The sequence below is a fragment of the Pungitius pungitius genome, chromosome 6 (genome assembly GCF_949316345.1).
Source record: "Pungitius pungitius chromosome 6, fPunPun2.1, whole genome shotgun sequence".
Lineage (NCBI taxonomy): Eukaryota > Metazoa > Chordata > Actinopteri > Perciformes > Gasterosteidae > Pungitius > Pungitius pungitius.
In genome coordinates, this window is record NC_084905.1 from 5,759,332 (window position 1) to 5,776,918 (window position 17,587).

The 17,587-nt window shown below is 40.7% G+C and overlaps 1 protein-coding gene across 1 annotated transcript in view; it reads right to left on the bottom strand.

The window, feature by feature from the left end:
- The window catches only part of cpne2 (copine II), a 37,455-nt gene extending 21,017 nt beyond the window's left edge, over window positions 1–16,438 (bottom strand). The window contains exons 1-10 of the mRNA XM_037451520.2: window positions 16,183–16,438; window positions 14,176–14,376; window positions 6,101–6,280; window positions 5,795–5,869; window positions 5,537–5,608; window positions 4,972–5,055; window positions 4,738–4,827; window positions 4,286–4,384; window positions 2,023–2,109; window positions 261–320 (exon numbers count right to left, since the gene is read on the bottom strand). Coding sequence (XP_037307417.1) covers window positions 261–320; window positions 2,023–2,109; window positions 4,286–4,384; window positions 4,738–4,827; window positions 4,972–5,055; window positions 5,537–5,608; window positions 5,795–5,869; window positions 6,101–6,280; window positions 14,176–14,352 — 924 coding nt within the window. The 5' untranslated portion in view covers window positions 14,353–14,376; window positions 16,183–16,438. The remainder of the gene's footprint in view (window positions 1–260; window positions 321–2,022; window positions 2,110–4,285; window positions 4,385–4,737; window positions 4,828–4,971; window positions 5,056–5,536; window positions 5,609–5,794; window positions 5,870–6,100; window positions 6,281–14,175; window positions 14,377–16,182) is intronic.
- Window positions 16,439–17,587: the final 1,149 nt, after the last annotated feature.

Sequence of the window (17,587 nt, forward strand, 5' to 3'; positions counted from 1 at the left end):
TTTGTTTCTCTGCCCTCCTGATCTCACAATTCAACAAAAGTCGACATGTTTCAATCTTTCACAATATTCCATTACCCTTCTCATCTCTACTCCACTCATTCATTCTGTTCCTCATATTTTTCCTTTCAGTATGTAAATTAACATGATCCAACTGGAGGAGAAAATCCATCTTTTTCAAAAGCAAGGCATGCAGAAACATGTATTGCATTACCACGTCATTGCAGATGCAATAAAAAACAGCAGGGTAATATAATACTCACTGTGAACATTAGCTGGCATCCTCCAAGTATGTAATCCAGAAAAGTGTAGTCCCTTGTAATCTAGAAAAGAAAGTATGAATGTGGTGAAATCAGTTAAATTGGGATCTCACCAGCTTTAAAAACTATTAATACTCCTCCAAATATATGTTGTTATCCTTTTACTTGAAGGGATAGTTAAACATTTTTGAAGTGGTTTTTTATATGAGTATTTTTAACGGTCAGTGATTCAGTTTAAAAGCCCAAATCAAGGAAACGGGCATAGATGTAATAAAGAATAGCTAACACAACGCTTCCAGTCTGGAGAAGAAGACTTGAGTACGCTCCAGCTAACATACCACAATTCGAGCTAAGCTTCATATGAAGTTATGAGGCTTTGAAAAGAACATCAATGGCTTCAGTTTTCAATCCGAAAGATCTCTACGACAGCAAAGTACAGCAAATAAAATGTTTGATGATTTATTCCAAACTAGATCATTTTTGTTGTTTTGTAGGTCGCTAAAATATAGGTTTTACCGTTGCCCTCATCCAGAGGAGTTTATTTATTTGCTTTTGTGCGGGTACTTTAAGCTGCTTCTCTACTGGGGGCGGGCCGGCTGTTCTCATACAAGCCCACTTCCAAAAATCAGAACTTCTTGCAAAATGCAAAGTCTGACTAAATGAACAACTAAACGTAAGCTTATTCTAAGACACTATACACTGTGTAAATAATCTTACATGGCACATAAAAAAAAACATTCTTTAATCTTTTCATGACAAGCATTTTTTTAAATGACAAAACAACAATAATTTTCTGAGTCAAAGTAATCTCAAAGGAGCACTAATTATTTTCTTTTTTCAACACAATTTCCACTCCAAATAAAATTAATATTTAGCATGGATTTACTGCAATTAGTCTAAACCCTGCCAACAGCAAACAAATATAATTAGTGTCTTAGCGGTGCATGTGTTGGTTGTGTACGTGTAAACTGCTGTATGTGTCTATGAACATGGCAGTACAAAGGCTTGTTCACGGTCGTGAGGATGCAAAAAAGAGGAAGGAAAAGAATCAATTATGAAAGCAATGTGTTTTAGCTTAACGTGTCCTCTGTGGGGCTCAGAGTTACCACACAAAATAGATATTCCAAGAGACCTAATGACACCCAATAAGAAGTGTAAGTTGATCAAAACCCAAAACAAATGTTTTATTGAGTCCGTATAGTAGGATGTATTATTATGAGTTGACTAGACGTGTCAATTCTTTTGTCCTTTCAACTCAGAATTTGAATCGCTTTGATAAATCCTATTAATAATAAAAAAGTTCATGTCATATGTTTTTTAGGTATCTTAAACCAGCCATCTATTACTTATGAAAGTAAAATTGGGTTTAGAGCTCATATAAGTCTATTGACAGAAAATTAATTGGCCACTAAAATTGAAGGCATGAAACTGGGACGACTTTTTCAATTTCTGGAGCAATTCTATTCCTAAATAATGAACTCTGCAGCAATTGCTCTAATACCTCACCTGTGGATATGGCCGAACTCTAAAATGATTCTAAGAGCAATGCAAAAACTGCTCAGGGAGAGCTGACATGGGTGCTTTGGCAGACCTGATTCCACAGGTGTGTGTGTGCCAGGCTAACTATAGCAGTGAGAACCAGCAGTCAGCATTTAGATGCAGCAAAAGGTTAAGATTGCACAGCCAATATGATTATGGCTGAAAAAGAACAAGAACATCCATCCCTTCTATCCACCCATCCATACGTCTATCCAGGCATCCTTACTTTGCACAACTTGACAACGATAAAGCCAGAGTTCTTGTAATTCTTCTTCTTTTTCTGTTTCTTGGGGTTGATGCAGTCAAACTCTACCTAAAAAGACAAACAGATTATTACAGAGAACAAAGGTGATCAGTATCAGAAAAGACAACATTAGAAAGAAGTATGGGTGGTCGGGGGGTAAAAGCAGAGTAGACAGTTTAACAAATGGGGGAGAAATGAACTGACTGCTGAGAAGCTGTGATTTGTATCTGCATGTATTCCACACACTGCCTCCAATTATTATGAATTCACAATTTAAGCAAACTATTCTATAGTGGTTTAGTTAGTATTCAGTCCATATGCAAACCCACATCAAAATGCTGTTTGTCAGAACCACGTTGTTCTCCCTTGATGAACATGAAAGAAAAAGGACTTTTAATACTATACGTCCCACAAACACACATTAGATGGTAATATATTTGATGAAGAGATCGTTTGAGACACACATCCACACCCACACTACACACAATCACATGCCTCGAGTCAACTAGTGATTTATATGACAGGTAGCTCTAAAAGCCTTCTTGCCTTCCTGGGGCTCAGCTAAAGGCTGTTTTACATCTCAAAAGCACCTCTCATTCTCTCATCCTTTTCACGCTATCTCTCTCTCTCGCTCTCTCTCCACCCCCCATCTTGTTATTTCGCATGTGTGTGTGTGTCTGTGCGTGGTTGAGTCCCTACATCATTACCACACATGAAGAGACTCAGTGGGAGAACAAGTCATGAGGCTGCCTTGGCACATGAACACACTCAGTTTCACAAATAAACACACACAAACATTTCCTCACAAACACATGCAGCGCAACTAATGAATGAGCCGTTTTCTGATCCCTGCATCTTTATATCTGCAGCATACCCAAAATGCAAAAGTGAAAACAATATGTCTCAGTAGTATTTACTCTTTACCAGCTCAGTTGTACGAATGGAGTGGCATTAATGTGTGAATGCAGCAATGCATATCAATTCAGCTAATTAAGAGTAGATGCAAAAAATAAAATCAACTTGCTATCTATTGGTTGTTTCATAATACCTGTGTTCATTTGCATAGCATTGAAAAAACTAACAAGCAGGTAATCAACTATTTATTGCAATTAAATACAATTACATGCGGTCACGGTCCGTTTCCTTTCAAGCAACATTCCCTCTTTCACCGACCCTTTTGTTAACATTTTCCACCCACCAAACACATAGGACATTCCTTCCTCCTCACCTGGCTACCCCACCCATCCACACACCTGTCCCTACTTCATTCATCCGCTCTGCCTCTCCTTTCTCAACCCCCTCACTAGGGTTGGGTATCATTTGAATTTGAACGATTCTGATTCCTTGTTTCGATTCCGGTTCCCAGCGATTCTCGATTCCGATTCTTTTAAGAGGCAGGGTCCAAAAAGTTTAAGTTTAAGATATTTTAAATGAGCTAGCTAACCAAGGGTCTTTCTGAAGGAAATAGTCTGACCTTCTCCATCAATGTTAATTCTATGAACTTTTTACTTTTTATTAACTTTACTATGAATTTCTAACAGGGCAGTTTTCAACTAAAATATAAATATCAAACTATGAACTTGAATATTGTATAAACATTATAAATTATGAATATATTTTAACAGGGGTACACTTTCCTCAAGAGAGCTTTATTTTTTAAACCTCACAAAACACATTTACACCTGTACCTGTTGATACTGCAGGTACTTAAACGTTACCTTGCTCCCACTGATGGGCTAACCCTTGGAGCCAGAGGACGAGGCAACGGAGACCGGTCGGTGACCTCAGAGGTGCTTAATCATATTTGACGTGCACCCTCTTATGCATGAAACAATTTTGCTGTAAATGTTGCATTTTGCAGAGTTTTCGGTTTGTTTCGAAAAGTGTAACCACACTTTGGACCGCCGACGCACGCTATACATGTTCGATCGCGCTGTTACGCCAACACTTCCGGTGGACGCTTCTTCGTTGGTGTTCAGCGGTTTCTATTTCCGGTCGGCGCCGGCGGACTGAGAATCGAAACTAGGAATCGAATTTTAAACTTTTAAACGATTCCGGGTAAATCGCAAAGCTAGTTCCGATTCCAATCGATCCTCGATACTCGATACCCAAGCCTACCCCTCACGTGCGTTTGATTCTTTCATCTGTGTTTAGGTCTAATCCCTGTAGCTCGAACTCACCCTGTGACAGATTATTTTATTTTGAACTAAAACACACAATCACGATAATGTCAAATATATTTTACCTCCACGGAGTTTTGGGCTTCACTCATCTTGGCGACCGTGGTTTGAAACTCTCCTATGAAGTCATGGCCTCCATCGTTGTCATAGTCGTAACACAGGACCTGTCGTCGTGTAGAACACAGCAAATGATGCCATCTCCTGTCCCATTGTACAACCAATTGGGTTAGCTTGTTCTGCTTACTTTTTGACACTCAGGGGGTTATTTCTTTCGTATTTTTACCTCTTTACTCTTCTCCGTGTAGCTCATCAACTCTATCCCAAATTTTTATCAACATCATGGATTTGGACTTGATGATCTACTTTTTAGCAGCGTATAATGACCAACGTGATCACACTGTTATGCATTGTAACCAGTGCATTAACATTCTAGATCTTTTTTTCTACGGTACATTTGCACTGCAAACATTTGATGACGTGGAAATTCATACCGGTGTGTAACAGATGAAATTCTAACCTTGATGTTTCTGTCCACCTCTCCATTGCAGAGAGAAATTAGCGGAACAGTAAAAGATTTCCAAGCAGGATCCAAAGTGTTCTTTATGACCTGAAGTCGCAGATAAAAAAGGAGGGAGCCAATAATTGAATTTCACAGCAGCAAATCAAAGACACAGAATTACCATCACTTTTTTTCCCTTTCATTAAAGATACAGAGTATTCCCTTGACAATGACCACTCATGGTTGACTCACCTCAGTCCGGTGCACCAGCATCCATTTGCCGTCTTCTCCCTGTTTGTGAAACTCCAGGTAGGGGTCTGACTTCCCAAAAAAATCCTGTACAAAACAGAGACTTTGTCATTTCAAGCCAAATGATGTACAAATCCAGAATATAGCTTGTAGGAGGAACAACATATTTCTTTGTGTTGTTTTATTAATGTATTTACTGAAAGAGGTGTTCTGCATTTCTGCATTGAATGTGCTTTGTGGTTAAAACGGATGCTGCACAGCTGGCACACATCAGTTCGAATCCAACTCACTGTCATTTTTACCTTTACTGTAAACCGTAAGCTACCCAATAGATTCAAGAATGAGAAAAAAACTAAAGATAAAATGACAATCCTCCATGGTTTTCCTGTCCAACTACCTGGTCACCGATTACTTGGCAAATGTGAACGATATGAAAACATGTAGTGTTTATTTGTGAGCTTACCAGGCTTTGCTTTGTACGTTCTGAAGCAGTATGTGTCTCTCTCATGCACAGTGTGCACGTGTTTGTCTTTGCATTCGGTGTAAGTTAGTGGCTCCAACTGCCTACCTTTTTATCCAGTTTACGCCCACTCAGGGTCAACGTGATGATTCTGTTGTCAGACAGCTCCTGAGCTGTTATCTAAAATAAAATCACAGCACAACATTAGCTGCAGCAGAAGTACTATTAACTATTAAAACTGCAGCAGCATCAACAACATATTCATCAACACTTCCATCATCATTGACAACAGCAGCGACTGCATCCACATTGATCATATGATTCAATCCTGAGTTCATGTGATGGAGAGACAAGTAGTATTCTCACCGTTATGGATCCTTTCCCAGCTGGTTTCCCATTGGCTAATACCAAGGGTCTGTGAAGTTTCTTATTGGACACAATCTGATTGACAATTAGAGAAGGACAGACAGGACAGGAATCGGTTACAATTGGACAAAAACACAAAACTAAAGAAATGGTCATCTTTATTCAAGTTCTTAGCACGCTGACTTGATCAAGGGCTCAGGGACCATAGGCCACATGAGGTCAATACATTTCATAGAAACTTGCACTCTGCTATCCTACTTAAAACCAAACTAACTTTGAACTGAGAAATGAGAAATCCTCCCATACCACTCCGAGTGTGCAAACAAACTCTCCCAGGAAGTCATGTTCGTAGAGCTGAGTGGCACACTTGTCTTCATCAAACATGGCGAAGCGAAGCTTCTGGATTAGCTCAAAATGGTAATCCACGTGAAACTTCACCCCGAACACTGGGTTCAAGTTGTTCACTGCTGTTTCAGTGCGACTGAGCTAAAACACAAGAAAGAAGGAGAAAGGAGTTTAAAACAAACAAAACAAAAAAAACCACACGCATAAGTAGATGTTCACTGAAATGGAGCCTACGATGGGCCTGTTTTTCAGCTTTAACTAAATCTGGCATGTTTATATCAAATAGTTTGTCTAGAAGCTCAATGGTGAACCATGTGTGGCATCTAGAGTTGGGATCATATTTAAAATAGTATGTTTAAATGTAACACAACAACTTGGTATATTATTCATCGCAGGTTTCTCGCTGACTCCTTTATCTCCTCCATCTCTCAGAATCATTGAGATAAACAGACTTACGTAAGTCTCTGGCTGCCTGGACTCCATTGTATTCAACAGTTGTGGATTCAACTTTCTCACTTCATCATTAGGAACAGGGCTGGACTGGTAATCGGGCATACCGGGCAAATGCCCGGTGGGCCGACGCACTTGGGGGCCGGTCGATAGGCCTATAAAAACATTTTATTTAAAAAAAAAATGGCTTTCGACCGGCCCATAAAGCAGGGACAGCGGCCCATTGGTTCATTTTCCATACTGACACTAGGCTGGCCCAATCATCTCTTTGCAGGCTCCACCCCTCCCTCTCCATGTGTCAGGCAGATGCATTCAGTGACTCAAAGCTAGAAAGAAATGTGTGGATTAAGATGGAGAAACAAAAACGTAAGAGCAAGGGGCTGCGGAGAAATTGTGGGCCAAAAAAAATCTAGAGGTTGATGCCTCAACATGTTCAAAAATAACCGACGTGTTTAGTGCTGTAGCTTCAGTTTCCAAAACTACTACAGAACCTGACGACATGTTGCAGAAACAGCAGGTGAACACAGCACATGGAGGACGAGCGGTGACTAGCCACAGCGATAGCGGTGCTTGCGGCTCGCAGTAGGGTTGCCAACTCTCCCAACCCCAAATCAGGGACACTTTCGCGGGCTGACGGGGGGGTGCTAGCAGTCGGCGGCCGGGCTTGCACAACCTCACATGCTCCGCTCTGGCCACCCGGCACCCGCGCGCACACTGCTCTGATGCGCCACAACTTCACAACAACCGGGAGTTTTTCGCGCGTCATTGACTTAGCAGGCTGTGATTGGAAATCGGTACTGGAGCTGTCCCGGCCGGGACAAATCAAAATTGCCCATAATTCTGGATGTCCCGGGTAATACGGGACGGTTGACAAACCTAGCTCGCAGGCAGCAGAGGAGAAGGTGCAGCAGAGGAGAAGGTGCAGCAGGTGTCAGTGTGACAGTGAAGTCCAGGAGGGGCAGAGTGAGCAGGAGAGTGTCATTGAAACGGTAAGCAAGCAGGTAGCTACATGAACAGGGAGGGAGTGTTAATCAGGGCGGGTGCATGAGGATAGTGTGTGTGGCTGGGCTGGGCCACAACCAAGATGATGACGATTTAACAGTTACCTCAATTAATGAATATTATAATAAGGCAACAAACATTATCGTTGTCGGTTGTTGCTATTATAAAGTCTGAGTGTCAGGTTGTCATTTGTCAAATTGTCACTTAAAAGTGACTGCAATGGCCACTCAGTTAGCTAAAGTCAAATAACACAGCATAAGCTATTTAGCACTGTTATTGTAGCTAGCAGAGTTGAGAGTTCACTTATTCAATTGCAACTTGGGATATTCTAATGTAACCATTTAAAACTCATAACGGTCGTCGACGGCCCTTCTTCTCTAGAAAAAAACTTAAATGATGCCATTTGATTATTTTAATTATTACTCACCAACGAGTTACACGTTAGAAGAGGTAGCTAACGTATGTTATATGGGGGTTAAAAACCCGCTTTGCATTTTGAAAGCTGTATATTCAACTAACTAGATATTTTATAATGTTTCATCTGAATTTCCAATATCATCAATATGCAATATTACGGCAAGTGAATACTCTAAATTGTATATACATATTATCAGGACGTTTTGTGTGAGTAATTTGTTTGTATAGGTTTTTTATGGGATGTGTCTCAACAATTAGAGGTAAATGTTGTTTGGTGTCATATTAATGAGGGGGAAATGAAAATTGTGTCATCATTTACTCACCCCCAAGTTGTTTCAAACCTGTATGGATTTCTTTATTCTGATAAACAAACATATATATTTTGAAGAATGTCGGTAATCAGACAGTTGATGCACCCCATTGACTTCCATAGTATTTTTTTTTCTACTATGGAAGTAAATGGGGTCCATCAACTGTCTGATTACCGACATTACTGTACATGGCACTTACAGTAGTTCTCAACCTTGTATGGGTTTTTGGGAACGGAACAGTAGATATGCATATCTACAGGGAAAGCTAGGATAGTGTACTGGTTGGTGGTTGTGTCCGACCGATTGTGGGGGGCCGGTCTGAGCAGAAATGCCAGGGCCCTTTTTTTGTCCCAGTCCAGCCCTGATTAGGAATGAAATACAAGCGTATAACTGTCCTTAAATAATAGTATTTCAAGGTAATGCAGAAGCCGGCCAGTTCTGCTGAAAAACACTTCCAGTGATGCATCATAACTATATTGAAAGTGCCAATAGGCAAAAGTAAAATGCAATATCCTTAGGATATTAATACAGAAAAATGAATTCAGTATTTTATGGCCTTTAGCAGTGGTGTATTGAGTCTCTAGTGAATCTTCTGGGTGCTGCGGTTCTCTACCAAGGCCTGACAAATAATACAAGGAGTCCACAGCCAACCTGACAGCTCTGTGAGGCTGTAATTTCATTAATATATCCACGGTGCTTTGATTGCCCATAACTCGTTCCTCCCAAAATCTGATACCGCAGTGTTCTCAGTGACTCTCAAAAGTAATGTCTTCAAAACTGATTTTAATCTTGGTCTAATTTTTATTCTAATTGTTCTGCTAAGTTTATTCTATTTTAGCATGTTTATCATTTCAATGTTAATTTTTGATGTTTCATTCAAGTCTCTTAATTTCCTTTTCTTTTACAAGTTTGGTTTCATGTGAATCACTTTGAATTGTGTTGTTGTTGAAATGCGCTAAATAAATCTTTGCCTTACTATGTACTATCTTAATGATGATTTTAAATGTCTGTAAAGCGTCTTTTAGTTTTCTGAAAAGCGCTCTGTAAATAAAATCTTATTATCATTAATAGGATGTTGACCTTATGAAGAATCTGAGAATCACCAAACTAAATACAATCAATCCTGAGATCAATCCAACAATTGTCGAGGGCTGTCGTTGTCTCTTCCCAAACTAATGTACTTTGTAACTTTGTATCTGACAATCATTTGACCTCATGTAGATAATTAAAAAAAAGATTATTATACATTTTCAACATCCTCAAATACCTTTCCTAGGTGAATCCATCTTTTTGATAAAGAAACAAGTAGTGAAACCCGATGGCCCCAAAAAGAACCCGGTCAACACACAGACACATATGTGGGTGTCTGTAAGAGCCCTTTGAGTGTCACTTTATTTGCCCTGGCTCCTCCAAGCCGAGTGGTTGGATTACTAATACTCAATGGCTGACTTACTCTCAGCCTGACTCACCCTGAACTTACTGCTCAGTGTGTTTATCCTCCATTAGACAAGGTCAGTATATATCTAGCCTGTCACCACTTCTGAACTTAAGTGAGGATAAAAAGCATTTCCATATGGTCATTGGACTGATAATCCATCCAATGTCAAAACTAAATTATGACTGTCCTGCTGATTTAATATTAGTTTGTTGTCATATAATATAATACAGTGTTTAGTAATGTGGCATTTTAATGCTTGTAGATAAGTGTTGCTAAATTTAATTGGGCTCATTTTCACAACTTTACACAAAAAATAAAAGGCCACCTCGTTGGTTGGTGACACCAATGATGGTGGTTTTGTAGGCCCACCACTTTGTTCCTTACCAAATCCAAAACAACTGCTGAATGACTTGCTGTCACATTTTGTGAAACATTCATTGGCCCAAGAGGATAAATTAACATCAGGTCCAAATTTCACTGTGCATTTGTGATTCATCAAACCCCAGTTTGTCGTAATAAGTCAGTTCCTTAGCAGCAGAAAATAGTAGAAGAAAATAACTTTTGACCTTTTATGAATGATTTTATCCAAACTATCGGTTTCTCTGAATAGGGATCGTTCTTCCTAAAGAACCAAGGCAGGCTAAGACGTACAGAGCTGCAAGAGTTTTAACTTGATCAGTTCTTACGGCACTTATCCATCTAATGCATGGAAAGGGAGCAGAGAGTAAGAAACAGATATTAGTGGTGAATCAGACCATTATTGCAGAATTTTGACAGAATAGAAACCAGGCGACTGAAAAAATATATTTTTTTTAAGTTTCAAACGGTGGAATATTAACAATATAAACAGGATGCAAAAGTAGCTTTCTAAGTAGGTATTTATGTACAATGTTACTGCAGGGATATGATACCGTGAGTGTTTTAAGACAATATCGAAACACAAAGAATAAACATCCCCATTGTGACATTTTACGACATACAATAAGGGCACAATGTTGGTGTCACGGTTTGGGTTCATGTCTTGTTATATTTGTAGTTTCATGTCTCTTGTGTCCTTGGGGTAACTTCACTTCCTGCCTTTTCCTGTCTTCGCCTGTGATTGTCTGCCGTGTTGATAATTGTTTCCACCTGTGTCCAATCACCTGCACCACCCCTGTGTATTTAAGCCATGTTGGTCTCTTGTCTCGTGTGGCGTCATTACATGCCATGCCATTCACTTCACTTCATATTATATGTTATTGTTTTGTCAGGTCCCTGCCTCGTTTTTTCCCTCCCCCTTCTCATTTTGTTTCGTTGTAGTAATTTAGAGTTTTTTTGGATTTTGAGTTTTCCTTCTACAGCTGGACTATTAAAGTATTTTTTGTTCCCTCAACTCCGCACCTGAGTCCTCCCTTCCTGCCCTCGCACCCGACATTGTGACCGTTGGATTCATTTTGCATTTTGGTGATACTGGACTGTTTTAAAATGCCCTTTTGCCTTAATATTACACATTTAGATGGAGCTCAAGGGAGGTTAGCTGACTGAGAAGGTCCTTTGAGGAGTTTGGGTGATTAGTAATTTAACAGATCAATTCAAATAAACGCACGGGGAACCGGGTCTATTTAAGCTGCTCCAATTAAAATGTTCATGTTACAACAGATTAGATCAATGTTGGTAATGGGAAAGGTGAGGCAGAGTGACAAACCAGAAGCTCTATGGAGCATTTAACTTCTTTCGTATTGGTGTTTTGCTTATAGACAACTTTACTGTTTCGGTTTACTCCCACCACTTCTATTGACCTCATTTTCAGCGGTACCTCATATATATCCTTTATACTCTACCCACCCAGCATCAAACAGGCAAATTTAGCTGGAAAGACTTCTCTGCTCAAGCATTAAACAAGCAACGGTTTGTAGAGTTAGGGTGTCTCGAAGCCGCTCTATCACCATCTTTAGCTTTTATCAATCTCCCATCGTGGTTTCCTTCCTTCCCCTCTTTACACTTATTGTTCTTTCCCACATCTCTTTCCATCGCACATTTTTCCTTCACCCTCTGTTCCCCTCCAGCCTTCTCTCATCTTCCTCTCCCACACCTACTCTCGGCAACACTTACCCCTCTTACTCCAGCTCTCTTTCCCCCTGATGAGCCCAGCTGCTTCTCACACCTCTGTCTCATAGACAGACGGCGAGCGGGAGAGAAACAGAGGACGGACAACGTGACAGAAATGAGAGACAACTAGATAAAGGAGAAGAGAGAAGACAAAGCCAACAGCAGGGCAATCAGAGGAAGTGAGAAAGCCGGGCTGTGAAAGAAATGTGACAGCTGTGGAAAATATCAGAGAAAACGGTTCAGGCCTATTTCCCCTCCTCCATCGTTCCCTAACTCCCTAAGTTGTTGTTTCCCTTCCCGTTGCCATAGCAGCCGTTGGCAATTCCACGTTGCAGCCACATACCCTGCTGACCGTCAACCGGTTACAAATCCAAGGCACTCGCCTACACACACACACACACTAGCCCGCAGAATACAAAAAAAGCCAGTTTGCCCTGTTGACCAGCTGTTTCGCTACAGAGAAGCTTTGAGAGAGCATCCTACACACAGCAGAACCTCATTACCATATTTGTCTTTGGCAGCAGCAACAACAAGTGCTGATGTTTTTATTTCTCTACACCTTCGTCGATGCTGTGTTAGGTCACTCGATCACGTCACACTTTGCTGTGTAGGACTGAGGCTTTTGGGGGGGGGGGGGGCTCCCTAGACAAGAGATGTAACACGGTCAACTTAACTGTGCAGTCACAATGACTCTCAGAGCCTCACTCCGTTTCCTCGTTATGTTTTGTTCAACATTCCCATGCCACTTGGGTCACTATTGTAAGCCATTTTGTTCAATTCAGCTATCATAAGTTAGTGAAGAGGGAAAATAAAGGTATTTGATCTGATCCTGGCTGACTAGTTATTGGCAAACTAGTGGTTTGGATTAAATAACGGGACAAAAGATCAAGCAGTTCATTGAAAAGAGTTCAACTGTGGTTTCAAGGCTTCAAATGGTTCCTGTTTTTATTTTACGATAGAGGAGTTTGTATCAAATTGATGCAACGCAGCTAACTTGCTACGACAGCCTCCTATATTGTGGACTCCCCGGCTGTGTATCCCATGTCTAGATGTCTTGTTGTTGATCAACAGAGGTTTTCTCATCTACTTACACCTCCTCAAGGGAATGTACTAGTTCAAAGGAGTGAATTGATCTTGCCGTGAGATTTCACAGCTTTAAATCCTGATTAAGGCAAGGTTGTAACCTGCATCGCATATCGTTGAACCGAAGCAACCAAATGTTGAGCAAAGTGTAGTCAACATCCCAGAACTTTTTGGTTTGAGCTTTCTTCTTAACCAAAGAGACACTGTGCTTCTCAGAGACAAAGTTAACAATAATGTTGTAAAAGTTGAAAGCAAAGATTTAGCTTCCATCTATAATTACAATTTACTTGATTTTAGTTAGGAATACAATACATTTCTTGAAATGTAACCTTTCTTGTATGAAAAAGCTTTTTCTTCATCTGCTTTCATGTGGTTGTCCTTGTCCTTCCGAAAGGACACTGAGTGCAACACTGCAATCTTTTCAGCAGAAGTAAGTGTTTTAGTAGTCAGACAATTTATGCCCTATGTGTGGTATTGAGCAGTTTACATGAAACACATATTGAACAAAGTAACAAGCTTTAACTGGGTCACCTAAAGACAGATGCATCTGCTGAGTATATGCTAATTAATCCGAACCATACAGTAATACACACTTTTATAGACATATTAGAAATGAGCTTGTAGTGGCCTATCATGGAACCTGCGAGGGAACCTTGCATAATTAACTTGGCAGCCGTAATGGTGCCTGTGCAGTGCAAGATCAACGTTTGAAGAGCGTTCAGCAGCGTTGCTGCTGGGCTCAGCACGCAGGCGCTCATGCCAGATGGTCAAGACATCATGAGTTTGGATCTGGCTCACAACATTTACCGTATTCGAAGCAGAGCAGACAACAAACAAAATCAGTTGGTCTTTCTTTGCTCGAAGAGGCAGCGAGGTGGACGTGACCCTGAAGGCACTTCTGACATTTATTGAAATCTTCATCCTTCCTTTTCTAATCTTATTTTATGTCTGCCTCCTTTTTGTCTTCATGTCTTCTTTGGTGTAAAAAATAAACAGCGTGAAGAAGCACCAAAACTGGGTTTGACTCTTTGTGATCCAAACACTAATATATTTTATCTATGTTCAGCCTTTTCCCTCCAATCTGCCATTAGCATCCCCGTGAGGATTCCTCTCATTTTAACCGCCTGTTTAAAAAAGGCAGAACATGCCTTTTTGTCACTCTCGTCTTTTTTCTCCAGCCCATCTCTTCCTCCACTTATCTCTCCATCTGTCACCTTTCCTACCCACCATTATCCATCCCTTCTTACCTCCACCCAGTTTCCATCCACCTCATGGAAGAGAACACAGAACGGGTCTGACTTGGAGGCTACATCTCGGTCCAGCAGGCTCAACGCGGTGACGGACAGCTCCACCCGCGTGACGCAGTGCTGAGGTCCGACACTGCGCTCCGGCCCATCAGTGGTCGAGCCCAGGGTGTAGGCCATGGTCTGAGGTCACAATTAAATGTCCTGGAATGCAGAGGAATTTAAGTGTGTGTGTGTGTGTGTCTTCCACTGAAAATTGATACATTTCAGAAAAATACTACTGGAGAGGAAAATAAGCTGCTACCAACACATCGGGTGTCAATATCTGTTGCCAGGCAGATTGCATTTTTCCCAACAGAAATCAGTTTACAGAGGCAGTTACACATGAAGATGTCAATTTAATAATACTCACCTTATAAGTATGTTTAACATTTAAAAAAAAGCTAATACTAGTACACAACCTCTAAACGCTTCAGTTAATTAGAGTAATGCTTCTGCCTTGCTTTAAATACAAGATTTAAACACAGCTGTAAACATATGCCAGATGAAAGGTCCTGTAATGCACATTGACCTTGTTGTAGGCTCTCTCTCTCTCTCTCTCACACACACACACACACACACACACTGGTGCACAAATTACTGGAAGTGCAGAACCTCCAAAATGGAGACGCCTCATGATAGGAATAAAGCATTTATTTTTGTGTAATTTCTTTTTTTTTTGTCAGAACATGATGTTCTCTGTAATAACTCCTATTTGAAATGATTTCAGAGCGGCATTAAGGACAGATAAACCGCAGAACACCTTGTGTCCATCTGAGTGGTTTTGTTCTCTGAGCGGCAAGCTAAAAGGATGCTGTCTGTTGCTAAGATACTAATGTGTCATAACCAGCGTGCTCCTCCCGGTCTACTCCTATGATGTCACACTCGTAGTGGTGATGTACTGAAAATACCTTTGTAATTTTTTCTTTCCATTACTCACTCACTCATTCATTGGTGGTGAAAGGTTTGCTCTAACTTCTGCCATTTAATGTGGTTGAATATGGTTGTGTAAATTAAAGATTTTTCCCCTTATATAAGCTCATGAACAAAAAGACAACATGTCTGTTTGCACCCGTCGCAACAACAAGCGCCACTTACAAAAAAATGACACAGGATGTTGCGATGCAAGAGGGCGGGTGTTACAGAGGGCGATCCTGCATACATTGGACAGGAAGGACAATTAGAGCTGTTTTCAATATGTCTACTTCTCAAGTTCTCTCTCTCTTCAGGCAAAGTGTAGCATGTTATTCAATCTTGTGTTTTACTTTGATCAGGGGTGTTACCTAAAATAATGAACAGAGAAGAAAAAAAAAAACCCTGTCTTCCAATAGTGACCCCGAAGCCGCTGATGGAACTTGGGACTGCTGTTGGTGTTTTTGTTTATGTGCATTACAGGTAGGCGTGGACTACCCAGCAGGATGCTGCACAGACCTGACCAACAAGAGACCCGGCAGCCTCGTTCAGGACCCTGCTGAAGACATTCACACCCAGTCGTCAGTCACACTTCCACATCCACACCTCAGTCCCCTCTCGGCAGGAGGACACCACTGAGCAGAGGGAGCGTGCTGAGTGGGACTGGTTGACGAGCAAAGCAGCCTGAAAGGTTTAGTTTATGGCAGTGAGACCTGCACACAGTCATTAGGTCGAATTACGCGTCCTCTCTGCCATGAAGGGTTGGGTTGAAGGGAAAAGAAGTGCAACATGTAAACACAAATTATTTAAAGGTTTGTCAAACCAAATTAAAAAACAAACAACTCATTTTCACACATGCACACAGATCAAATAAACATTACAACATCCTTTAACAAAAGCTCTCTAACCAACACATAGGCTGGACATTTTGTCTGAAGTCATTTGTACTACTGAGCGTGTCCCTTCAGTATCGATCCATCAATAAACACCAGCTCCCGTTAATCTTCTACTAATCAATGCCAAAGATAAACGACAATTGAAAACTGATGTGACACTTACCTCAAAAAAAAATGACGTCCAACTTATTTTTCGCTTGTCAGTTGGTAATTTCTTCAATTAGCCTGCTTAGTGAGGAGGAATAAATTGCCCCAAAGCGTTTGTTTTTCTACCCAAGGGTAAACACTGAAGTTGCAGTTGCCATTTTTTTTATCCCGTGAATCCTGCGAGGCGCAACAGTGTGTGAACGTAAGTCATCCTCTCAGCCACCTGGACTCTGCTCTGCGCTGATGGACCCGATGCATCAAGCTAACGGTGCTATCGCACTACCGGAAGTACTGAGAGCTCTTCTTACAAAATAAAAGCGTCACCGTCAAGCACAATCAAAGGACTTCCTTTTTAAGAGGATAATGTTTTGTGTAATCAGAACCAGAGACAGTGTTTGTAACTCACGTGTCTTGTGTTAATGGCCAACATACTCTAATTTAGAGCGGCTTTTCTCATTTTGTAATGTGCATATTGTGTTTAAAGTCTAATAAGGGGAATCTAGTTTTCTAATGTTTCTCTATCACCCTTCTGTGGTTAAAACAGGTATTACGACCTAAATGTGTTCACCAAGACAGCTACCCGTGGTGGAAAACATATTAAGCCTTTCCACTTAACAGTGTTAGCATACCCCCTGCATTTAGAAAAACTGATGCAAATACTTTCGATGAATTTTAATTTCACAGTTTAGTGTTTTCTACATATAATATGAATATTATCCATTGTTGGATTACTGTTAATCTTTGAACCTGGGGCTACTTAATCCTTGCAATGTTTTTACATTATTGTAATTTATTTGATTAATTTAATCTATGAATCACTCAAGGGCTACCCACAAGAGGTAAGAGACATAAGATGCCAATGTTACCCTATAGATATAAGAAACGGAAGCCGAATATAGTTTAATAATAATTTATTACAAATGGGTCTAATCCGACCCCACATACACAGACACATTGCAGGCTCCGAACGCCCCCGAGTTACCCTGCGAAACACACCGCGGTCAAACCCGCTTAACACGGCACAGCACACCTGTGTATAAGGCCAACCACGGCAAATCACGGCACACACTGCAATCAACCCCCCCCCGCCCCTTTCAGTTCACACCATAGGTCAGGGTTTGCCCGGAGCACTGCAGGAAGTGTAACTTGGAATGTGGGGAAAGTGATCAGAAAACAAACAAACAAACAAACAAACTTAAAGTGGTTAGTCCGCTCTTACATCTAAAACACGCAAAAAAACAAAATACAAATGGGCCAGGAGCGGACTAACCGCTGAAAACAAAAAACAAAACTAACAAAAGGACAGCAGGTAGCGGGATAATAACTGAAACACAAGGATACACAATTACCAACAACGAAATTCATACTTTAATTTAATTAAAAAACCCAACATACCTGCTGCATCAAACTCTCACACCCAT